The following is a 27,873-nucleotide window of genomic DNA, read 5'->3' as shown; positions in this document are numbered from 1 at the left end:
ACTGTAGTAAAACTACACTGTATTTCATTTTATCAGTTCACTATTCTTAATACTACAGTATGCTGAAGCATCTCTGGAGAGCAAAAGCACGAACAGAGTCCGACAGAGCGAGAGCAGATCATTCGCACGTGAGCAGCCAGTGTTTTGAGAGCTCGCAAGCAGTTTTGTCCACGAACAGAGGAAACCGGTGCGTGAGCAGAGATTTGCTCTCTCGTATTACAGCGCTCCCGACTTATAAATGTGCGCTTACGACATTTGTCAATGAAATAACGCTATACTCTGCCAGCCGAAATCATGTCACGCGCACTCAAAGCGAACTTCCACAAACACAGCGATGACGTCACATCGAGTTTAATAACATCGAGTTTAATACAAGAAAGCTGATTGGCTATTGCAAGCTGACCTTTTTGTAGTTGTAATACCGGAAATAACAATTGGGCTAGTGAAATAAAGAACTACAACACCAAGCAACAACAAAAATAATTTAAATGAGTATTGGATGTAGCGTTACATGGACATCGCAAAAATAAGACCTGTGCAAAAATATTTAAAACCCAGAACAGCGAATTTAAGACTTTTTAAAGCCTTAAACTTCGATTTTTAAATTTTTAAGACTTTTTAAGACCCCGCAGGGACCCTGTATATATATATATATATATATATATATATATATATATAGTGTCAATTAACCCATTTTATCAATTATAAATTTATAGCAATGTTTTTAACATGTGCGTACGCATAGTTGATACAAGAGTTCCCAGCTCTCCATATCACTGCCATGTCTGTGAAGTAATCATAGGTGTAATGTAGTGGAAAACCCTGGCCTGGGCATTAACATCCTAGCAACTGAAGGACAGGCAATATGGAGCAAGTGAGAAACAGAGCAACCTGTGACAGAACAACTAAGCCACTTCCAGTACGTCCAGTAAGCATCAGCTGTTACAGACTGAATGCGTCACTGGGGTGTCACTTTACAGCAGGTTGAATCATGCAACCGTCTGAGAATTCAAAGCTGGGAACACATTAGCACTATGTTAACAGACGTTCATACAATAAACCATGTGATAGTCGAACACCATGTGATAGTCCAGTGATAGTACAATCTGCCATGTGCTTGAAAAATCAATAAAACGCAGAAGAGATGCATTGTTGTACAATGTAAATAATGATATGACAAGAAGTCGTGATTGCTAATGTATTTATATTAACTTATTTTAATAAGTTATTTCAGTTGAAACCTGATTTTTTATTTTACTTAATATTTTTAGTCAGCTTGGCTGATGAAGTTGAGAAGATTAAAATTGTATTTGATTACACTACAAAAATTAGGACATACATTTTTAGTGTACAGTACATAAATGGGGGGGAAAAAATTGACTACTTGAAATTTCTCAGTTTTTTCTGGATGCACTGATTTAATTATACAAGTGTAAAATGCCAATATTTGCTTATTTCTTTAAAGATCTGGGAACATTTCTTCCAAATTTTAAATAATACTATTTGACAATAATAAATAGAACTCTAATTAATACTATTTAGAGTTTGCTTCAGAAAATAAAAACTGGTAAAAATAACAAAAGCTTGTTGTGATAGAATAAGGGTTATTCCACCAAATATTGATCGTTAATCTCCTCTGAAGTATTATTGTGTATTGTCTTAAAAGAAATTAAACATCTGAACTTTTTTTGTTATGCAAATCATTTTTAAAAATCATTTCTATTTGTTTTTAACCCAAAAGAAATCTCATGAGATATTTAAAAGATAAAACATTTTAACAAAATGCAGTAAATCCAAAGAACCATATGATTTTCAATTGGTTTCTTAATCTTTTTCCATAGCTAACTTTCCACAAAATTTCTAGATACTGTAAAAAATATCGATAAAAATAGCAGTTTCCCATATTTTGCAACTTATTTTAATTTTTCATTTATTTATGCTTTTGAATTGCATTATGGGACCCTGATTTTTCTTCCAACAACTTTTAGCATCAAAAAATTAGAAAAAGGGACTTTTATTAACATTTTTAATAGTTTAAAGTGATAAATTGTCGGGAAGGTGTTGTATATTACGATACAAAAACCTTGTATTAAACTGCCAGCACATTTTCAGTTTTTTTACTGACTTATTCCTCTATATATTATTTGTTACACATTAAATTATAGACTACAAAAATGTCAATCAAAGTCACTTTGTTAAATTGTAGCGTTGAATTTTCAACATCAAAAGTTGACAGAGCAGAGATCAAGGTCGCATAATGCAATTCACAACCGTAAATAAGCAGAAAACACTTGTGAATCACAAAATATGGAAACTGTTAATTAACAGATTATTAGCCCCTATTTAATTTTTGCAATATTTCCCAAATTATGTTTAACAGAATAAGGACATTTTCACAGTAGGTCTGATAATATTTTTTCTTCTGGTGAAAGTCTTTTTTGTTTTATTTTGTCGAGAATAAATGCAGTTTTTAATTTTTTAATAAACATTTTAAGGTTAAAATTATTAGCCACTTTAAGCTAGATTTTTTTCCAATAAAAACTTGCCTAATTACCTTAACCTGCCTACTTAACCTAAAATAACCTAAAATATAGAAATGTCCTGAAAATATATATAGTCAAATATTATTTACTGTCATCATGGCAAAGATATTATATTATATTATATTATATTATATTATATTATATTATATTATATTATATTATATTATATTATTCATTCATTCATTTTCTTTTCGGTATAGTCCCTTTATTAATCCGGGGTCGCCACAGCGGAATGAACCGCCAACTTATCCAGCAAGTTTTTTTACGCAGCGGATGCCCTTCGAGCCGCAACCCATCTCTGGTAAACATCCGCACACACATACACTTATACACTACGGACAATTTAGCCTACCCAATTCACCTGTACCGCATGTCTTTGGACTGTGGGGGAAACCGGAGCACCCGGAGGAAACCCACACAAAGGCAGGGAGAATATGTAAACTCCACACAGAAACGCCAACTGAGCCATTATAATAGCCAATATAATATAATATAATATAATATAATATAATATAATATAATAGAATAGAATAGAATAGAATAGAATAGAATAGAATAGAATATTATATTATATTATATTATATTATATTATATTATATTATATTATATTATATTATATTATATTATATTATATTAGTGTGGAGTGTGTGGTTTTTGACAAGCATTTTAAGTCGCCCTGTTCAGCTGTGTATAAATCATGGGTGTTTTGCTGAAGCTGATAGGTCCCCCTGGGTGGTTTCTTACAGCCCCAAGTCAAAGTCCTTACACTTAGCACATTTTCACACGTTTTATTGTCCACCAGGTGGAAAAGATTTGTTCAGTAGCTTCATTAAAGTAATGGCACCTAATGGACATAAAGTGAAAGCACATGCCCTCTCAAGGACAACATATCTCAAAGGAACAAGACTTCCCTGCAGTCAGTCTGCATGAGCCAGCCGCCATCCACGTGTTAATGTTAGCCGTAATTATCTATAAATCATTAAACTACACAGAAAACAGAGATAAAGAAAAAACACTGACCAGACACTTCTGATCACAATATAACAGCTCTAACTGCATCACATTTTTGCTTTAGCCGATTAGTGCATTCAGAATTCATAATCTGTATTATTGTATGGCAATTGGTGTTTTACAAAATAGTATTTTTTTTTTACAAAGTCACAATCGATCTGACCTTTAGCTTTTTTTAATGTTATCATGTTTACCATGTTTTTACTCCACTTATCCATTTTGATTTGCTTATAAGTTTATACATTCTTTGAAATTAAGACTGCACATGATCCACACAAAAAAATTTTTTCTTTTCTTTACTAATGATGAATTGTATCTGAATTTTTAATTAAATAAAATGTATAAGACCATATAATCTGAAAATTACCAATAGAAAATCCCCTGAAGTCCTTTGATATTTTGTTTATAAATCCTAATCTTTTTACTGATCCGTGTTTCATGCTGAATTGATTTGTCAGGTGTACATAAATGTTGGCGCTATTATAATTTCATGAATAAACACTAAACAAATAGCTCTGTCACTTAACTGCGCTTGATGCTTAATTTAAAAAATAATAAAAATATATCAGTGCTTCCCACACATTTACTTGGGTGGGCCGCCCAGGTATATTAACAGCTGCTAAATGGTCCAGGATTCGGCTTTTGCTTTCTAAAGCTGTCCTTATGACTTTGCCGAGGGAAACGTAAAATAATTCATTCTTAAATCTAAACGACTCAGAAAAACGACTCAGAGAGGACAAATTGACTAGTCTAAACTAGCTGCAAAATATATGTACACCATTAGCAATTGTTAATCAATGCATTTGCCTTTTTTAACAAATTTGTAGATAAATTGTCTATCGTTTTTTTTCTGTTATTTATTTCTCATTTGCTGTATATTTTACTGTTTTTATCAATATATTACATATTTTATACATATCTAAAATGCTTTGGCATTCAAGTTTGCTTTGAAGCAGATTTTTCATGTCAGAGGGTGCACATGGCTCCTGAATAGCATAAAAGAGAAATAGTGAATTTATTTTTATTTCAACTTTTTTTTAACCCATTGAAAAGAAACAGTGTAAATACATATATATATATTAGTGCTGTCAATCGATTAAAAAATGACTTATTAATCACACTTTTTTGGAAATTAATCGCGATTAATCACATTTAAAAGACTGAAACTTGCCATTTTGGCTGTTCAAATGTAAAATTTATGTAAACGGAAGACAAAAACTATTTAAATTCAAAATATAATTGTTTATTAGAATTTTTGTTTCACTTGTAAAACAGATATCTTCATGTAAACAACATACGCACAATAAACCATCAAGATCCCCTGGCTTGACAGCCATATTTATTGCAGAAATTAAAACACAGGCATGTTAATGCCCTTTGAATTTCAAAACAATCAATGCCAATAAAGAAAAAAATTATTTCCATGTTGGATTTTAAGTAGACTGCAAAAAAACAGGCAATGCAAATATTGAAAATTTTAAATTATAATTCCAATAAAGAATTGAATACAAACAATTGTACTCATTGTAAAGTTGTATTGCTGTGAGTTGACAACATTAATTATAAAGTAGAAACAATTTTGCTTAGTCCTCCTTTACAATCAGGCAGTTGCTAAGACAGTCCAGTCTGTTGAAATTATCGGGGCACAATGTGGACCCTTTATTTTGAATGATGTGAGCTGAGGTTGAAACGCAATATTAGGCAATTCGTAACTTTTTGATGTAGTGGCTATGAACAACAACGTTTAGGCAGGTTTGTTGCTAAAGCCTGATTTATACTTCTGTATCAAGTGACTGGCGTAACCCACGGCGCATGCAACGCGCGTGGCTGTGCATTAATACTTCTGCGCGCTGTCTCTGTTGGTTTGCATTAACACTTCCGAAACGCTAGTTGGCAGTGAGGTGTAAATGTTCCTCTGTGTCGAGTTTCTTCGCTGCTTTTTTGCTTTTCCTGAACACTTCCGGGATGTACAAGTGGCTCAAACTCACTCATTTTAAGGCAGGAACTGGCGGACGTGCAACAACTTTAACTATGAGGTAAACACAAAACAAAACTTTCCATTCGGAGCTCCTTCACGGGATTCCACAATGGTAAACAATCGCTCCATCAGGCTCGCACCATTCACGGGGCTCTCAGTCCCGCCCAGACTCGTCAGCGCTACCAAGCCGACCAATCACAGAGCTTGCGCTACGCGTCGTTGCGAAGTGTAGTTACATTTTTTGAGAGGTGCACGTCAGCGACGCCGACGGCGAAAGGCTATGCGTCAGTGCCGTAGCATACGCCGGCGTTTGAGGCAGAAGTATAAATCAGCCTTAAGAAGCGCATGCGTGTGGACACACACACACACACACACACACACACACACACACACACAGGACAGGGCAGTTGGAGCGACTCCCTTCAGATTCAACACGCATGATCACGTTCATCAAATTTGCTTAAACTAATCGTTCTAAAGTATAGCTGCATTTCACAAAAATTCTGACACAACAACGCAAAGCAAACACTTGCGTTTAAGGGGGAAACACGTCAAACTTAATGACACGTTTGAGGGTGCATGCTGAAAGGCAGAAGAATGCACTGTCTTTGACAGCTTGCAACATCATCTGGCATTTTCTGAGTACATTTACAGGGACACCAATACTCCGATTTTAATATGATTAATACTCTTATTAAGAATCTACCATGTAAGCAACAATTTTTAATTACCTTAAAGGATCACAGAGTCATGAAATGCGGAGGTTTTTCAATTCATTAAATTCATTCAAATTTCATTAAATCAAAAGTTAAAAATGAAACACCCGAAATTGCATTAAACTCTGGAGGAAACGCTGGATAGCCTGGTAATGCGACATTAATTGTTTTATACTAAAACTTGCCTACAAAAAGTGCTTCCTTGGTCTTATCCATATTTCTTTGCATGCTGAACACACGTCGACCACAACAGGAAATAAAAAAACTGCAACTGCATTAATTGTGTTAATTTTTTTTTAACGCTTTAAATAGTTCAAATTAATCGCATGCCTTAACGCACCAATTTTGACAGCACTAATATATATATATATATATATATATATATATATATATATATATATATATATATATATATATATATATATATATATATATAAATATAAATATATAAATTTGGTTAAAAAAAAGTGTATTACAAGCGCCTTAAAACCAAATCAGGCTCATCTGAAATATATTTTTAAGCTTTGTGAAATCCAAAAATTATTTCCTAAACATATGTTTGACTGCAGTTTCAAGATAAAATGAATGGTACAAGTAAACATGTAAAAAAACATTTAAAATAAGGACATGTACCTGAAACATACAACAAAACACCCAAAGTATCAAACTTTACATTTCACAAAATAAATTTAAGCTGAAGCATGTATTTCCAATGAGCATGGGCTGATTACAACACTAGCAAAAATGTATTCCTTCACTAAACTCAAAGCAGTTTTCAGAATATTCCTCAATGCATTTCTCAAACATCCAAACAGACCAAAGTGTGTTATGAGGGTTTTAATCTGATCTCAGGGGGTCTTCATCTTTACAGCCTCAGCAGTGCTAGAAATCATGTGAGCTGGTTAAAAATGTCTTTAGTTTCTCTTGGCCTCCTGACTTGCAGAATGATCTCTAATGACGCTTCCCTGAAGACTCAGCATGGCACCAATTTAAAATCATTAAGCTACATAAGAGATCCAGCCAGGCTTTATAGGGCTGGGATTAAACCACGGAAGAATGCTAACCTTCCACTTTAAATCCTACCAACATGACTTAATTACATTACCCAGGGTTAAATCCATAGGGCAATGACAGACAAACAAACCATTTACATTCCACCATAGGCACTCACAGGTCAAAGAGAATTATGTTGGTACTAGTGTTACTTAAGGGGTCTATAAAACAAAGCCAATGCAGAAACGAACAAAAATCTGACCGAATTGGACAAACTGAAAAATGACTTGGGTTTGAATCCGGAAAAAAGTTTTGAAAATCGCTAATGATAAACGCAAACGAAAAGCGTCCCGGTGTATACAAGCCTTAACTCAGATGAATTTTCCACTGAAGTTGAAATTTTTAAAAACTTAAGCAGAAGATGTGGTTGAGGTCAATTCTGCACGTCACAGCCGGGCAAACACGTTGCACATTCTACATCATTTGTGTCACCTGCTGGAAATGAACTAAATGAACTTTGCTCATTTGCATAGACTTGTATGTAATTTACTTGTGCGAATACTTAAATTTTCGTTGTCAAAAAAAACAGTAGGTGTGACTACATAAATATATTTAATGGTCTATATAAAAAAATTATCTATTCCTTATTAAAGTTTTAAACTATTCTTTTATGTGAATTTATGCTACATTTTTTAGTAGAAATATCACTTGTTTGACAGCATGTATACCTGTCTTCTCTCTCGGCGCGACAGAATGTGTCCATTCAACACCCTCCACAGCATCCGCACAGCGATGGTCGTGTCGATCCACAACAGACGGAAGCCGTGATAGTAATGTTTCACCTCATCGATAACACGCTGCCGTATTGTCCGTCGCACAGGTTCAGCGTCCACCGTCGGGCTGTACACTGGTCCGCCCTCCTCCAGCTTTTTATTTCGATCCTTCAGGGTACGTAAAGAGCGCTCCACCTTTGAATCATCGAGCAGGCGGCCTGTGGTATGAACCCACCGGACTGGGGCGTTCTGTGGCCAAGCTAATGTTCTGTGGTATGTGGAGCGGGAGTGGACTGGCAGGGCAGGGTCAGGTACTAAGATGGCACAATAAAGACGAGGAGATCTAGACAAGCGTCGCTGAAGCACAGAGGAGTTGTCCAGGTATTGGACAGATGATGCATGAGGCCAGACGATTCCTCCAAGAACACCAGGACTGAGGAAAATAGAGCATTCAGTAAAGTTAAACAAGCTTTGATTAAAGGTAAAAGAGCTTTCAAAATTATATATTATTTGGTTAACATCACAAAAAAGAGGGTTTTCTTTAATTTCATCACAATTGCAAATGTCATGCTGATTGTAAAAAAGTTTTAAAGTTTTACAAAATTTATCAAGCTTTTCAAGTTGCAAACACAGAGTAAAAATGTTGTTAAAATTGCTTTGTAACATTTTGTAATGAAACCTTGGCAGAACCGTTTTTTGTCTGCATGAAACACTTTAATGAATCAAGATTCAATTCCTAAAATTCCTTTTTAACAAAACTCAATTTTTACCACAGATTCAGCTTTATATTTGAAAAACCAATTCATTTAAAAAAAAAAAAAAATTCTGAATTGGTGTAAAAAAAAAAAAATAGGGCTCCACAATATATCGTTAGATATATCTAGCCAAGTTAATCGGGTAGAATTATATTCATACATCAATATATACTGCCAAAGAACATTATCTGACAATCTCAGATTTTTCAAATATTGTGTGGCCGTACTAAAAAAAAGCTAAATGAAATGAAATTTCAGATGCTGTTGCTTTGCCCCTTGTTTAATTGTTTTCTTCAGGTTTCATCAAGTGAAATATAAGACTTTTTAAGACCAATATAAATGAGATTTTAGACTTATACGGGGCTAAAAAAATATTTTTTTTGTAATGGCCCAGTTGGATCAATGGAATTGGAAAAAAATAAAAGTAGTTATTTCTTAATCACATATTTGAATGTGTCAAAACAAGACAACTATAATTCTATATACATTTTTTTATTTCAACATAGTGTTTATTTTTTAATGAAATTAATTAAAAGTATATTTATTATGAAGAAAACTACACAAATAATAATAATAATAATTATTATATATATATATATATATATATATATATATATATATATATATATATATATATATATATATATATATATATACACATACATATATATTAGGGATGTAACGGTATCAGAATTTCACGGTACAGTAATACCTCGGTATGAATGTCACGGTACGGTATTTATTGAATCATTTACAGGAAAAAACAAAACTTATGAAAATACTCCAAAAAAGTGCCAAAAGTGTCAATGACATACAAATTAGCCATCTATCTGTAAGCTTTAAAACAGGAACTTCAATTTTAATAACAAAAAATTATTAAACCATGTAAAAAAATAAAGTTTCAATTTAGTATTGTTGAAAACTCATCACATTCAACATTTAATCACTCACTCACTTAGATAGAGATGGGTTTAAAGTAAAATTATCATATAACTATAATCCGTAAAAGCTGGTATCTCTGGGCATTTACAATGTCCCCTGCAACAGAAAAAAAACCCTCTCATTTGGGACTGAGGTTTCTGGGACAGAGAGATATGACTTGGCCCAAGTTGACAGCAGTAGGTAACGTTGTGCACTGTCTTTTCCCCACTTGAGAGGACAAACCATGAGTGAGAGAGGTCTCATGTCTGTATCAATCTGAACAGTGTGCTGTGTCACACCCTCCGTCCCGCCCTTCAGTATGCGCGCTCAACCCCCCCCCTTCCCCGCTTTACAGTACGCGCGCGACAACACAGCTGATCAGAACGCGCGCGACAACACAGCTGATCAGAAAGCGCGCAACAACACCGCTATTCAGTACGCGCGCGACAACACAGCTGATCAGAACGCGCGCGACAACACAGCTGATCAGAACGCGCGCGACAACACAGCTGATCAGAACGCGCGCGACAACACAGCTGATCAGAACGCGTGCGACAACACCGCTATTCAGTACGCGTGCAGCGACAACACCCGCTTCAGGTTCGATCATTTCCAGCTCTTTTTGATGCCCGCTTCTAGCAGCACACTCCATTTCCGCATTACTGTATCTGTAGACAACAGACCGCAAGGGATGATGGCCACCCCTGGGCTGATGGGAATTGTAGTTTTCGCTACCTCCCGTTCGCTTCATTCGCCTGAGCAAATTTTTTCAGAAGACCTATAGTTTTACCGAGTCATGCGACTACGGTAATATCGAAAAAAATTAATATTGCGGTATGATGGTATTTACAATACCGTTACATCCCTAATATATATATATATATATATATATATATATATATATATATATATATATATATATTTATATATATATATATATATATATAAATATATATATATATATATATATATATATATATACATATGTTCGCTTTTGGTCCAAATGAACTGTAATGTAGTATAACTTCCTTTCAACCTAATGCATATCTGGTATAAAACGTAAATTTCGTGCCTATTTATAAATAGTATGTCCACTCACACTTTCAACAGTAAATAGTTTTTGTGTAAAGGGAAGATTATGTAAAGGGATATATTGCTGTTATTATACAGAGTAATTGTGTAATTGTTTTTAGTTTTCTTTTCCTGATCAGGGATTAAAATTATTTTTTTTCGCTGTAAAATGTCTAAAAGCTGTTGTGACATAAACATCTCTTTTTGGTAAAAAACTTAAATATATATATTTTGTTAGATTGTTGGTGATTGGATGGGTTTGGCCCGATTGGGTAACATTACTTCAACAACTTTTAAAATTAAGACCTGTTTAAAATGATTTAAGACCTACAACACAATATTTCTGTGAATTTAAAACTTTTTAAGGCCTAACATTTTGCTTGTGAAATTAAACATTTTAAGACCCCACGGACACCTTGAATACCAGTTTCATTTGACTGACATTTAGACTTATTTCTTAATCTAATTAAATGCTGTTGCATTCCATGTAACTTCTCGAGTTAAATGAAAGATGCACAACGGCCTTTTATTTACTTTTTTTGTCAAGAACATGCCACAAATTAGTAAAAAAATCTAAATGAAGTGATGTCTACAAGAAAGCATCTGTTCCTTTCACAGTGCAAGACCGCAAGTAGTGATATGAAAACCTATGCTTAATTCCACACTATAAAACTATGTCTAATAAGCATATTTACGTGTTTCATATTGTCAATTTAAAGTGATAAATATTACATTGAAATGAAAAGTTGCTGCTGTGTGAACTGACCACCACACAATAAATTACCAGTAACCTGGTTATATGACAGGCCTAAATATATCAACGGGCAAAATGATCACTATTAATAAAATAATACCTTAATTTTTTCCTTATAATGATATTCCCCAAACATACGTGTGAGCTAATTTTAATTTAGTAATCAAAAACCATGGTAATAATCATAGAAAATGTGATCAGACTACAGTTTGAATTGCATGAATTGTGTTTGGCTTGATTTACCTGTTTGTGGCTAACCGCAGTGCCGTGCAGTTAAAGCATGCGCCTTCTGACAACTTTCCTGAAAGAAGAAAAAAATAAAACATTAGATCATCATATAGAACCACTATGAAAAAAAAACTGTTATATAAACCCGTTAAATTACACTACATAGTTTCAAAAACGCAATGCAAAAGCATCTGCACGATGCATTAAACCAGTGTCCTGGCCTTTGCCTGCTCTTGTAATGTGTCTGAATGTTTATTCATGGTAAGATGATAGGATATAACATAAGGGGGGTCATGGAGAGTGCAACAGGCTATATGCCAGCATGGAATCACAGAAAAGGACAGAGAAAATACTTGATCCCCTGCCAGAGAAAATATAGCATCACTGCCAAGAGAAAGGATACACAAACGAAGGTGTTTAGGGGGCTAAATATTACAAATATTACAAATTATTAGAGTATAATGTTTCATATTATTTGTTATCGATAATAATTGATTTTTTTTTAGAATACATTTAGGATTTTTTTATTTTATTTAACTACTTTATTTTAATTTACCAACATTACGAAAGGCAAAGAGTTTTCAGTCAAAAATAAAAAAATAAACAAAAATATCTTGTCTCTTATATCTTATAATAAAATAAACCTAAGCCTAAAAGAGACTCTTAAACTTGATAAATAAAATGTTACAAAGTGTGTGCAATTGTAAAGTGTAAACGCTAAACAATCAAAGCAAACTTTAGGGTAGATCAACATCTGTAAGATGCCAATAATAATGATACAGTAAACTTCAAACTCTGTAAGCAAAACAAATTATGATAATCGAATCTGAGCATTCAAGTAAAGGAACAAACCATCATTATTGAAATACTTATTGCAGCATTAGATATTGTGAAGTTAAAGTAATATATTACCCCTATGCTAAAAAAAAATCTTTCAGCTTGTGGCTGGGATGCACAAGGAAATAAACCACAAAGCCACTTTGACGACATCTTTATATCCTTTTTTATTTACTATCTCCTTACTGCTGCTAGTCACGGCACTTATTTTCGCGTGTGTTATTCTGACATGGTGGCAATAATAACTAGTCTTAATTATAAACATTACTTAAACTATAATTATGAATAAAAAAAAATTAAATAACGAACTGGTTAATTAAATAGCTTAAAACATTTAAATGTGATTTCAAATGTATTTTTTTTTAAATAATAACAAAGCATGAATAGTACATAATTAAAAAAAAGTTGTTTTTTTGTTCTCTTAATATCTGTTGTATTATTATATCAACAGTTTTACATAAATAATAAATAATCCAAGAACATATATAACATATATATAAATTTCCAATTATTTAATGCGAATTTAATACTTTAAAATAGCTTCCGGTTCACAAAATTAAATAACTGTCAAAAAAATGACTTTTTCTAAAAAAAATAAGCTTCACAGATTCTCAGAAATATAATATATTTCATACTTTTTTTAGCATAGCCTTCATTGATTTAAGTAGCTTTTAACATATACGAAATCAAAACCAAACATATATAATAACAATAAAAATAATAATAATAAAATAAAACAAAAAATAAAAAAATAAAAATATGCAAACATAAAAGCAAATGCATGTACTTACACATACAATATAAAAGTACAACATATAACAACAACTGTATATTAATAACATTTAATACAAGTTGTACAGAAAAATTATTACTATCGGCTTCCTTCAAGAAACCTACAAAGGAATCCCAAATTTGAAAAACGCAAGACTTATATAGTTAAAAAATTGTATACACTTGTAAAAAAAACATACATGAAAGTAAAACGTAAAAAAAATTTTATTAAATAATTAGTAATAACTATAAGCAAATCTGTGAAATGAGAAAAAAAACATTTCATACATAAAATAACACCACCAAAAACCAAAAGACTTAACTTAAGCAATGATCTCCAGATGTTATGTCATAAGGTACGCAGCACAAAAAAGGTAGGTCTTGCCATCAAGTTGAAACAGCACTGACTATTCCATCTAATGCTTAAATATGACTCACTTAACATTCTTTTATCCAGCTATTCAAAACATTCTCATGTCAACTTTACTTTGGCACTTAATCCTCTTCATTTGTGTGTGAATCTGTCATTACACCAGCTCCACACAGTTTACATCAGGACAGACCTCACACAATAAGCCTACAGTGAAGTGAGTTTGCATAGCTCACATCTACATTAAAATCCCAGCTGGACTTTCCCCTTTAAAGCATATGATTAATTACACATACTGCTTAGGTTAGACTACAGCAATTCCCGGAACTTTACAGTTTACTAAAGACTGCATATACTGCAACAGTCTGTCAGCATTTCATCAGCATTTACCTTCACGAGGATGACAGACATATCGAAACGAGTGTATCCGCAAGTGTATTGAGTGTATAAGTCACATCGCAAGATATGCAATGTTGAGTCTGGATTATATTTGACCAGGAAATACAACATTTTATTTAATTAACACATTTATATGAAACGTATATGATTTATGTAGAAAAAAAGCTTTTCTTATTTAAAATTTTTGTCTTGTTTCTTGTCCAAATGTCTACATTTCAAAGCAAAAACAAGATTTTTCAGATATTTGGACTAAAAGGAGGTCGAGCCTTCTCTTTCATGGCTTCTACACTCTGGAATAGCCTTCCTGATAATGTCCGAGGCTCAGACACTCTCTCCCAGTTCAAAACTAGATTAAAGACCTATCTGTTTAGTAAAGCATACACTCAATGCATCACCTAGCGGGTTCCACACAGGCTTCTGCATCTTGCTTATATACACTATGAACAACAGCTACGCTAATTATTCTCTTTATTCTCTATTTTCACCTGGGGATACTCATCCCGAGGTCCTCAGATTATGCGGAGTCACTGATTGGATCCAAGACCAGCGACGAGATGATCCCAAGGTTTCCATATCCGGGACCAGGCCATATCCTGAGCTGCTGCTGCGCTGATGGTCATGGGAAGTGGAGAACATGAGACTGATTCCAGCGACGCTCCAGGGACAGACGAGTCTTCGCTGAGGCCATCTTCCAGCCTCCACCGCGGTGACTGAAGCTCTGCACAAGACTTTTGGCCAGCAGAGAAATTAAAATGGTCGTGCACAACTGAGTCTGGTTCTCTCAAGGTTTTTTTTTCTTCACTCCCATCAGGTAAAGTTTTTTTTCCCTCTCCGCTGTCGCCACTGGCTCGCATGGTTCAGGATTGGTAGAGCTACGCATCGATGAATATGCTCTTTAGTGTTTGTACTCTCAGTAATGATTAAATCACACTGAACTGAGCTAAACTGAACTGAACTTAAACACTAAAAACTGAACTACACTGTTCCAGTTACTATGACCATTTATGTGAAGCTGCTTTGACACAATCTACATTGTAAAAGCGCTATACAAATAAAGCTGAACTGAATTGAATTGAATAAAAATGAGACAACCCGAAGTAAGAAAAGCATTTTTGCATTGTGATTATTTATTTAGAGACTTCCCAGAAAACTATCAAATAGTGCTATTCAAACCATCCTGTTAAACTGTATTCATATCACAAATTTTATCACAGAATAATAAAATATCACAATATCAGATTTTCCCAATTTCATGCAACCCTACTGGTAAACCAACCATCAGAATTAAAGAGCAGAAAATAGCCAGTTAAAGTGAATGCTTGAACCAATGCCATATACGCTGCTGTTGACAATGCATTTTCCATGCTTATTTTTGGTTAACAGTAGTATTAGGCAAAGATCAATGACACCAAAATAGTTTGTTTTGACATAAGACATGTGTACAGTATTCTATATATTTATTATGTACAGTGCATCCGGAAAGTATACATAGTGCTTTACATTTTCATGTTACAGCCTTATTCCAAAATGAATTAAATTCATTTATTTCCTCAAAATTTTACACACAATACCCCTTTATGATAACGTAAAAAAATATTTTTTTTTAATTGTTGCAAATGAATAAAAAAAATAAAAAAAAACCTGAGAAATCACATGTACATAGGTATTGACAGCCTTTGCTTGAGCCAGGACTGTCTTAAGGCACAAGGCTAAAGAAGGTTACAGAAAAATTTCTGCTGCTCTGAAAATTCCAATGAGTGGTCTCCATCAACCGTAAGCGGAAGATGTTTGGAACCACCAGGACTCTTCCTAGAGCTGGCCGGCCATCTAAGCTGATCGATCGGGGGAGAAGGGCCTTAATCAGGGAGGTGATCAATAGTCCAATGGTCACTCTGTCTGAGCTCCAGCGTTCTTATGTAGAAAGAGAGGAGAAATTTACAGAGAGACAACCATCTGTGCAGCAATCCACCAATCAGGCCTGTATGGTAGAGTGGCCAGACAGAAGCCACTCCTTAGAATTGAAATTTGCCAAAAGGCATCTGAAGGACTCTCAGACCATAACAAAATTCTCTGGTCTGATGAGACTAAAATTGAACTCTTTGGAGTGAATGCCAGGCGTTACTTTAGAGAAATCCAGGCACCGCTCATCATCAAGCTAATACCATCCCTACAGTGAAGCGTGGTGGTGGCAGCATCATGCTGTGGGGATGTTTTTCAGCAGCAGGAACTGGAAGACTAGTCAGGATAGAGGGAGAGATGAATGCAGTAATGTACAGAGACAGCCTGAATGAAAACTTGCTTCAGAGTGCTCTTGACCTCAGACTGGGGTGACGGTTCATCTTCCAGCAGAACAACAATCCCACACGTCGCCAGAATATCAATGAAGTGGCTTCACAACAACTCGTTGAATGTCCTTGAGTGGCCCAGCCAGAACCCAGACCTAAATGCTATGGAACATCTCTGGAGAGATCTGAAAATGGCGGTACACCATCACTTCCCATCCAACCTGATAAAAGCTTGAGAGGTACTGCAAAGAGGAATGGGTAAAAAATTCCCAAAGACAGGGGTGCCAAGCTTACACACCACGAACAGGCTCTTCCATACCCTCACTGCACACCATCAATATGTAGCATGCACTGCACTTTAACCAATCCATACTTGAAACAATACTGCTATGTGGACACCTGTTCATTGTACATATCGCTGTCAATTTTACATTGTTCTGTTTTTTTGGGAGTATATTGTTGTATTTGCACTGTCATTTTATTTGCACTGTCTGTGTTTTGCACTGTCGTTGTATTTGCATCTGTATTTTGTACGGTTCGGAGCCAGTACCTAAGCTTTTCACTCATCTTAGCACATGTGCTACTGATGATGTGACAATAAAAGTGATTTGTTTTGTGCATCTTGCAAAAAGACTTGAGGCTTTAATTGCTGAAAAAGATGCATCAACAAAGTATTCAACAAAGGCTGTGAATACTTGTGTATATGTGATCTCTCAGGTTTTTTATTTTTTAATAAATTTGCAACAGGGCGACGCAGTGGCACAGTATGTAGTGCTGTTGCCTCACAGCAAGAAGGTTGCTGGTTTGAGCTTCAGCTGGGTCAGTTGGCGTTTCTGTGTGGAGTTTGCATGTTCTCCCTTTGTTTGCGTGGGTTTCCCCCACAGTCAAGACATATGGTACAAGTGAATTGGGTAGGCTAAATTGTCCGTAGTGTATGAGTGTGAATGAGTGTGTGTGGATGTTTCCCAGAGATGGGTTGCAGCTGGAAGGGCATCTGCTGTATAAAAAATGTGCTGGATAAGTTGGCGGTTCATTCAACTGTACCAACCCCGGATTAATAAAGGGAGTGAGCCGAAAAGAAAATGAATGAATGAAATTTGCAACAATTTAAAAAAAAAATCTTTGTTCACATTGTCATTATGGGGTATTGTGTGTAGAATTTTGAGGGGGAAAAGTGAATTTAATCCTTTTTTTTAATAAGGCTGTAACATAAAACATTTTTAAAAAGTGAAGAGCTTTGAATTTTTTTCTGGCTGCACTGTATAAGTGATATAAACAAAATTATACAAAACAATTTTCAGAATCAGAATCAGCTTTATTGCCAAGTGTGCTTACACACACACACACACACACACACACACACACACACACACACACACACACACACACACACACACACACACACACACACACACACACACACACACACACACACACACACACACACACACACACACACACACACACACACACAAGGATTTTGTTTTGGCTACAGAAGCTTCCATTATACATAAAGTGACAACATGAAAATAAATATGACGACAAACATTAAACAGAGATGCAATTAGACTAAAAGCTCTGGATGTTGAATTGCATGTACACATTTGTTATATACAAGTTTATAAGGTGCTGTGTACAAATGCATATGAGAAAGTATTGCATTGTATATACTGTGATAAGGTGCTGTGTACAAGTGCGTATGAATAAGTATTGCAACATGTTTTGTACTCTGTGCTCTTTGTTACGTAGATATTTAAAGTTTTATATAAATTATATAAACTTTTATATAAAAACATATCATATCTAAAATTTCTCCAATATATGCATGCATGTGTGAATTATATCCATAATAAATATACACAGTACACAAACTTACATCAGGTTAAAAAATCTTGTATTTTCGATGCGATGAATCGCAATAAATTTTTGCCAAGCACTAGTTAATGACTATTTAATTCATATTAAAGAGTTTACCTCAAAATGAAAATTATGTTATTAATCATTTAAAGCTCTAAGAACAGCTCTCTGCACCAAAAAATTACTAACAAGTCTGCTACTTTTTTCTTTGACTTTGAATACCTGTGTCTTTGTTGCCTATAGCAATGTTCTGCTAACAAAAACATAGCATTCCAATAGCAAACATAGTTGCATTAGTAGTTGCAAATAGCATTACAGTGAAAAAAACTTTGCTCTGCCACTTGTCAAAGTGAGGTAAACACTTTTGTGGGCGGGTTAAGTAGCTCTACGCAATTATAGACTTTATTTAAAAAATAGATCATGTTTATGACTTTATTACAACATATATTCAAAGCTTAGTTCTACTATCTATATAGAAGTTTTGAAAGTAAATATAACGTGACCCAAATTCGATTCAGAATGAATGTCATAAATGAATGCTATAGGGCCATTCCAGTAGTTTTTGTAGTTCCAGTGTTAACCTGGAAGACCGACTTTTCACAGATCCCCAACAATTGACAAAGAAAGTGCATAAAGCTTAAATATGTGAATGACTGAAATTTTTTTGGATTAATTTACCCCTATGAAACGGAAAGTGAAGGAGTGGATCATGACTGCGCAGGATATCCCTCTACTTACAGTAAATATAACTTCAGGAAACTCCCCTGGATCTGGAGTAAGCTAGTAAAGCTATTCTCACCCATTCTGCCTGCCTCCCACAAAAACACATACATAGCAAGCAAACAGTTCTCCTTTCCCTGAATACAACAATCAATCAAACGTGACTTCCTCTTGGACTGTTCCCCTCTTCAGTACACTTTCTAGATTACATACTTACAGTCTTGTGATTCTCTGACTTCTTCACTAACAGACAGAAAGGCCGGGGCCTGACTCAATGCTTATCAATCCATTCTCATCCAACTGCCTTGCCTTCAGCCCTATAGTGTAGGACCTTTTCTCCAATGCCCAGGTGAAGACTAATCTCAGTAGTCTTGCTCACAATAATGTTCATTACACGTGTAAGACCCTTGGCCCAATGTCCCCAGTATACAGTCTAATCCTACTGATGCCAGGATGTTCGCACTGAAGGATAAATGCATTCCGTCTACTTTCACTCTCTATATTTAGCTCTATAGGACATCTGGCCTTGAATCTTGAGGTCACTCCACTGCTGACTGAAAGCCTGAAATCTCAATCCTCCTGTAAGTCTATTTGTGTATGTAGACAGTTAAGTTCACTAAATAGTTAGCACTATAAAAAATAATGCAGGAATACCATTAACAGGGATGCAATGCAAAAACTATTTTAAATTCCCAGACATTTTTTTTTTGTTGGTGTAAAAAGTATTTGTCTAAATATTTTACACTAGAAGAGTCTTTGGAAAGAATTGAAGCCTAAGATCCTTAGATATTAAAAGTTGAGGGTGTGGTTTAAGGTAATGTGTAGTAAATGATGTTTAGCTTACAGAGACTGATAATTTCCTTTCACAAAAGTTCATTGTGGTGTCAGAAGTCTGAAATTTTACTTTTGTTTGGCCCGCACGAGTATACAAACAGTTAATTATCGGTTCTTTGTAAACCACTGATGGTGACAAAGAACCTTTATTGAATAGAATACATAGAAGAACTGTCAATAATCAAACCCGCCTGCTTATGACGGTGACGAAATGTTAAAGGAACTCAAACACTGAGAAATGTAAATCTTCCTGGGTGTTGTCCAACTTCCTTTAAGGGTGTATAAAATCTAACACAACCTTGTGGACACAAATCTTTGTATATATAACTGCAACAGTTTCAGGGTGTGGTGAAATGGAGGGGAAAGAAGTTTAGGGAAGGCTTCTTTGCATTCGATTTCATATCTCCAGAATTGTTTCATTAAGCATCAACTGCTGTTCTAATGGTTGGTTAGGCATAGTTAGTTTAAAAGCAAAGGGTGCAGTTTTTAGCCCTAAAATCCTTATCCTACAGTAAGCTAAGTAAGTGATTTATAAACTGATTTTACTAATGAATGTAAACACTGTAACAGTGATATATTTGTTTAGTAACACAGTCAATTCATTCCATGTTATCTGATACCATTTTTTACAATAATAGAAAGAGACAAAAGAAAATTACAACTTTACATGCTAACTGGCTGATAGCACCATAACATGGATCAGTCCTAAACACTAGTGATGTCAAAAGGCAGAAGTATTTAAATAAAAGGCATTATATATATATATATATATATATATATATATATATATATATATATATATATATATATATATATATATATATATATATATATATATATATATATATATATATTAGTGTTGTCAGTCGATTAAAAAAAATTTTAATTAATCGTTTTTTTAAATCGCGATTAATCGCATTTAAAAGACTGAACTTGTCAATTTGGCTATTCAAATGTACAATTCATGTAAACGCAAGACAAAAACTATTTAAATTCAAAAGATAAATTTATTCAAATTTAGAAATTAAATTTCAGATATTAAAACACAGGCATGTTAATGCCATTTGAATTTCAAAACAATCAATGCCAATAAAGAAAAAAATGATTTTCATGTTGGATTCTAAGTGGACTGCAAAAAATTGCCAAAATACAAGCATTGCAAACATGGAAAATGGAAAACTAGAACAACAAAAATTGAATACAAACAATTGTACTCTTTGTAAAGTTGTATTGCTATAAGTTGACAACATTAACTATAAAGTAGAAACAATTTTGTTTACTCCTTCTTTACATTCAGCCAGTTGCTAAAACAGTCCAGTCTGTCGACATTAACGGGGTACAATGTGGACCTTTTCTTTTGAATGATGTGAGCTTAAAGAAATTATATTTTCTTGTTAAATCTCAGTGGTTATGTTTTTGGTTTATCTTTTGGGAAGAGAGAGCGCAGGGGCAGCAGGGATTATATTTTTTATACCTGTTATCTTGTTACGTTTTGATTAAACCTCTTTTTGATGAAGGATTTTTTATTTATTTTGTAATGGCATGTTAGCTGACCAGTAGTATCCGAGCAGGCTTATTCAAAATTAAAGGTCCCTGTGGATATATCCCATTGCTTCATCGGTCTCATTTCAACAGCATTTAGTTTTACTTTGCTTCATACTACAATGATAATAAGTTTTCAATACTTTTCATAAGATGAAAGTCCCATAAGATGTAATGAAGACTCCTATGTAATGATGAACTCCTATGATTCCACACTAAGCCATATAGCATTATCAAACTCTGCCAAACTCTTTTGCCTTTTTGTTTGTTGAGAATATACATCCTCAATAAAAAAATTACAATACAAACATGCCTTTGACACGTATAGTCCGTCAAAATCTGTTACAATGGCAAAAAAAAACATATACACAGTTTATTACTAGAGAAGGTTGTCCATGCTCTATGAAACCTCACCGATAGTGTCTGACTCTGTCAGCATTCACGGTTGAAGTTCTTTTTGCAAGTGTCTTATCAGAAGCAGCAGCTCCTATGACAGAATGATAAAACTTTCTGAGTGGAACAGACCAAGTCCCACAGAAATACCACATTTCTGTCTAGAAACTAGGTTAAGGACTTCAAATTAATTTCTTGATAAACTGACCTAACCTGAAAGCAGTAAAAAAAAACTTTATTTTTAGCGTATAAAATCAACAGCAAAACCATTTGGTTTGCTCACAGATGATCAACAGGTGATCATTTGTCATTAAAAATATATGCATGTTTTCCACTACATTCATTCTGCCAGGGTGGAGCGCCATACCAAAATTCATCCCACCACGGCTTCATTACAGCTTCTCTCTCAAAACATTCAGTCAATGTTGTTGTTTTTTTAATAGCGGGTTACCATTACACCAAACGCATTAAAAGGTAGGTGAATTATAACAGCGCAAACTTTTCTGTAACTGTAGTAGTCCTGTGCGTTATTTGTTTAACCCTTTAAAGCCTGATTTATACTTCTGCGTCAGGTGACCGGCGTAACCCACGGCGCATGCAACGCGCGTGGCTGTGCATTTATACTTCTGCGCACTGTCTCTGTTGGTCTGCATTAACACTTCCGAAACGCTAGTTGGCAGTGAGGTGTAAATGTTCCTCTGTGTCGAGTTTCTTCTATGCTTTTTTGCATTTCCTGAACACTTCAGGGATGTACAAGTGGCTCAAACTCGCTCATTTTGAGGCAGGAACCGGCGGACGTGCAACAGCTTTAACTATGAGGTAAACACAAAACAAATCTTTCCATCCGGAGCTCCTTCACGGGACTCCACAGCTTGTAAACAATCGCTCGCGCCATTCGTGCGGCTCTCGGTCCCGCCCAGACTCGTCAGCGCTACCAAGCCGACCAATCACAGAGCTTACGCTACGTGTCGTTGCGACATGTAGTTACATTTTTTGAGAAGTGCACGTCAGTGACGGCGATGGCCACAGCGAAGGGCTATGCGTCAGCGCCGTAGCATACGCCGGCGTTTGACGCAGAAGTATAAATCAGCCTTGGTGACGTGCTGACTGACTGACAGGAGCATGATGCGTGAGGCAAGCAAACACGACATAGCTTTCAGTTAAGATGAACACAGATTCCATAATTATACTTTATTTATAGATAAAGGTCTGTGGTTCTGCATACAAAGAACCTTCTTTTATCTTGCTGGAGTTTATTGCATTTTCACTTTACTTTAGGGCGCATTATTGCCACTCTGTAGATCTATTGGAGAAATTTATAAACAGCAAATCTTAAAAAATAATGGAGACATACTTGTTACATTAACTGCACTTCAGCAGGGTTTATTTGGAATCGCACAAGAAGATCTGTGCTTGAGCAGCGTATATTTGAGGGCGTGCAAGAAGTTTTGTGCACGAACAGAGGAAATCGGCGCGCAAGCAAAGAGATTTGTATGCTCATACTGAATAAATGCAATCTCTGCTTGTAATACTGCGCTCACAACATTTCTCCATTTGTCATTTAAATAATGCCATAGGTAGTTGGTAGATTTGTAGAAAAGACCTGCTGCCACAGCTGGAAAAATTCCTAGAGGAAACACTGAAATGTATTGAAAATTAAGAACAGACCCACTCAAACTTGGACTTCTGTTCACCTGACATACACAACATTTGCCCTTCATCCCAAATTGTTTGCCTGTGCCAAATCACAATCTGTGCTGGCACCTTTAACCAGCTTTGTAGAAGCTTGGGGATTGTATCCAGTATCCAGATAAGAAAACCCCATCTCTGGCAAGACACAATGTAGGTTAAGACTCCATTGGAGATATCCCTGTTTGTGTAAACTCTTTTTGACCGTTTAAACTAATGCTACATATACACAATATTAAAACTATTCTGCCATCTTATTAACCTCTTAATAACAGGATGTGCTTTATCTTTAATAATCAAGTTAATCAACATTATCAATCCAAAGGCTTAGCGTTGTGAAAGCTTTTCATGGTATCATTTGTTTACCTAACAATGCATTTGCAGATCAGACCTCTAATTTATAGGCTGTCATGCAGAGCTGTGGTTAATCATTTGTCAGACCACTGCAAGAAAGAAAGTCCTCACATGGGACTCACTAAGGTTTCTCAGGAAGCACTTCAAGTATATTTCGAAATCAATTAGATACCGTGGCAGTAATGCTGTGGTTGAGAAAGTAGGCAAAAGATCATTCACTGTGTTTCATTTAGACAAGGTACACGGCCAGAACTTGCTATAGCTACACGATGAGGAGATTGGTGGTCCTAATTACTTGAGCTGTGTAATTTAAAGCAAACAACCCACAAAGTATGGTTTGAATTTTGCAAATGTATGGTTGGTTATCCAATAAAGTCCGAATTAAATGCATTTGTACTTTTTAGACTCATTTGATGGGCAAGTTCCCAATCCACTTAAATGAGTCTTCTTATGATTTATTATTTCCCCATGCAATTAATGACCAATGATGTTTACATGATCAACAAAATATACAAAAAAACTTTCAGTTTCACAATGACATTTTGCAAACCTTTAAAAAAGGGTTTCAAAGTACAAGTTTCTGAAATCAATGCCTATATCGTGCCTGTGTAAAAAAAAGTGATTTTGTGTAAACTAACATGCAACATTGAGCATTTTCCAACATTTTCCAAACAAATCAAACAAGTTTTTAAAGCATTATCAGTTATTACGAATACATTTTGTGGAAAATATGTGAAAAAAATGGAAATATGTGGAAAGGTTTTTACCTTTGAGATTACATATGTTGCATTCTATGGCAGATTACAGGACTCTACAGAGAATGGGAATGTGTTGTTACAGCACAATGCATTACAGATATTTAGGATATAGGATCCTAATACCCATTGATCAATTGATAAATTTACTGCATCATACACAATATTTCTGTTCATCAGCAATAAATTGTAAACACTGACACTACAAATTAAAGAAGCAAATAATGTATTGGAATTGTTTTTGTGGCAGATTGTTAATATTCTGACACTTACAGGTAAAACTGTTCATTTATTTGATCCACTTCAGCGCTGGAGACTGCATATGCTGAAACGCATATTTTCAGCTTCCCAGACACACAAAGAGCATTTATAAACATACAAACAATATTACTATAAAAAGTCTGATTTGTTTTAGTTTACATTGTGCGCTACTTAATGTGTCCAAAAACATGGTGGAGCACAACTTGGCATGTCATAGATTCCCATTCTCTATTGTCAACTCTTGACCTGGGATACAGTACTTTAGTCATTTAGCAGACCATTTTGAAGACAGTGTCATTTCTGTGCATAAGTACTCAAAAATGCAATAAATAAATAAATAAATAAATAAGCAAAGGTCCACCGATTTAATATTTTTAAAAAAATCAAATTAATTAATCTAAATTTCCACCCAACAAGCATTGATCGTGCCATTAAGTCTGCACAAAATATCGCTTCAGCATCAATATCGCAATGTGCACATCCACAATAGTCACATCGCAAAGATATGCAATGTCCAGTCCGAATTATAGTTGACCTGTAGATACAAAATTGTATTTAACCGCTGTATTTATAGGATTTTTTTAATATATATATTTTAACAAAATAAAGGTAAGAAAAGCATTGTTTTGCATTGTGATTATTTAATTTCTGTATCTGAATACTGTTAGACTTCCCAGAAATCTGTCAAATAGTGCTATTTAAGTCATCTTCTGAAACTCTACTCGTATCGCAATATTTATCACAGAAAAATAAAATATCGCAATATCACATTTTTGCAATATATCAAGCAGCCCTAGGTGCCATAAACCCATTTTATTCAGGCTTACTTCATATTCTGTTGACATTAAAGATTCAAAAATTCAAGTCATGAAAGACAGCTATTATTATAACGTCTATGAGTGATGATTTACTATGACAGGCATATAAAGAAGCAGCCATTAAAGTGACTGAGACGGAGGAGGAGTCTGTCCTCAGATAACCTCCAACACAAGGCTACAACATGACTGTTCTCCAGTCTGAGCAAAACATGACGACATACAGGTGCATAACATAAACTACAAAGTACAAACACACATAACTATTTACAGACAGATTTACATACATTAAAATGATTTTCCTTAGAGATTTCAGTTTTATGGAGTTAACGTTCTCAGACAGGATCTGGATATGTAAGCAGCAATGATTTTCAGTTAAGAAACTATGACTAAAGTCATAACATAAAACACAGAACTAGTAATTAAACGAAACGTTTCTTCAAAAGCGTGGAAAGGACTCGCATGTTGACCATAACAATGAGCAGACAAACCAGCCAGCGGTCAACAACGGTCACCGCACTGTTATTTTCCAGAAATGACTTACAGTAACAGAGCATGATGACACAAAAGCGCGAGCACGTGTGCCAGTGACACAGACCTACAGTTACAGTGATCCTCCATTATCTGTGCCTGCTGGACTCATCCCTAACATTCAGCACATCAACACATTTCAGTCAGACCCTTCTCGGTGATTATGACTGCTTCAATTTGTGAGGCTACACGGTTAGCTTGTTAGCTAATCACTTAAGCCCCTCGTTTAACCGGTCGTTTAATAATCTCGAGTCCGAGGATTTAGAACTATTCTGATTTACACATGATTTCACAGAAAACACATGGCAGGTTTTGGAAACATCTGAAATCAATAGCGAAGTTGAGAATATTAAAGTCACAAGGCCTTGACTGCTTTAGCTGTGTAAATAAAACAAAACCGGTTACTATGCGCCTACATCAGTTACGTTACTATTTGACAGTTGGTTAATGCTTCATAATTATCATAATACATACGGTAGAATTATTACGGTTAGCCATTTGTGTGTACAAAATGATCAAATAACCCAGACACTTATCTACCCCCTTTAACATTTAAAAGGCAGTATTACCTTTTCTGAATTCGTTCTTTAATGACCTGGATGTTTTCAACAACGGAGTCCGAGATCTGGTGAGCAAAATCGATGCCATTCTGTTCCTGTCTGTGTGGATGCAACGGCGTCAAACGTTAATGTAAGGTTTACAGTAACGCTGGGTGGACGTACGAAGGTAATAGGCTGGCGGTTTATGAACTATCCACAGAAGTCATAGTCCCGAGCTCTTGGTTCATGTCCTTGTGCCCTCCTCGGTGATTCAAGCGATGAGTTTGCAGGCGCTCGGCGTTTGCTTCCGTCTTCCTGTAGATAGAGCTCCACCAGCAGGGGGCGCGGTACAGCCGCAGCTCATGAGTGACGTGACTGACCGAGAAGAAGCGGGACATCGCCACCAATCATGAGGCTGGGGCCGGACAGGAATAAAATAATATATAGGGCTTTATTGGTAAACCAAAAAAGGGTGTGTTTATATCATTCAGGACAGGTATTCGAAAGCATTTCTGGACGATGATGTACAGGTACTTAAAATGGTACACGTTTAGTAGTTAGCAATGACCGATTCAAGTAAGTGATGAAAATTTATGATTGATTAATAAAAGCAACTGTTTTGAAAATAAATGAATAATCGTCAAGGAACGTGGAAGGAAATTGTTGTAAACCTTTTCGAAACAGCAGTCATTTTGATGGTTTGTGAACCCTGACCAGCCATGTCTATTATATAGGTCTTGGCGCCAATGTTGCCAGATATCCGTAAAAAAACAAGCAAACTGGTCTTTATGGGGTTTCAAACTAACGTTAGAGTACAGGGAACTTCAGGGCCACAAGGGAGTGCTGTGGGATCAGTGGAAAAGCATGAAAATAAAAAACTAATAATATTTTTTGATCGAAATAATCAACCACAACCATTGTATTACATAAATAAACTGTATGGTAGAAAAGCATTAAAATAATACAATGATACCAAATAATCACAAGGAAGTTGCAAAGTAATGCATACAAATGTTACCTAATATACGTTATGCAAAAGTTGATATATATATATATATATATATATATATATATATATATATATATATATATATATATATATATATATATATATATATATATATATATAATATTTAGAGGCATGTGGCACTGAAAAGATTGTAAATCTTTAATAAAAC

The 27,873-nt window shown here is 35.0% G+C and overlaps 1 protein-coding gene across 9 annotated transcripts in view; it reads right to left on the bottom strand.

Moving 5' to 3' along the window:
• Window positions 1-27,022, bottom strand: part of letm1 (leucine zipper-EF-hand containing transmembrane protein 1) — a 68,928-nt gene extending 41,906 nt beyond the window's left edge. For 5 of the 9 annotated variants that reach the window (XM_009307180.4, XM_009307181.4, XM_009307182.4 and 2 more), the window contains exons 1-3: window positions 26,726-26,981; window positions 11,759-11,816; window positions 7,970-8,447 (exon numbers count right to left, since the gene is read on the bottom strand). In XM_009307180.4, coding sequence (XP_009305455.1) covers window positions 7,970-8,447; window positions 11,759-11,816; window positions 26,726-26,804 — 615 coding nt within the window. In that variant the 5' untranslated portion in view covers window positions 26,805-26,981. 9 annotated transcript variants of the gene reach the window in all.
• Between the last annotated feature and the right edge of the window lie 851 nt (window positions 27,023-27,873).

This window comes from Danio rerio, chromosome 13 (genome assembly GCF_049306965.1).
Source record: "Danio rerio strain Tuebingen ecotype United States chromosome 13, GRCz12tu, whole genome shotgun sequence".
Lineage (NCBI taxonomy): Eukaryota > Metazoa > Chordata > Actinopteri > Cypriniformes > Danionidae > Danio > Danio rerio.
The sequence above is the reverse complement of the archived record's forward strand: the minus strand, read 5'-3'. Positions and strand labels throughout refer to the sequence as shown.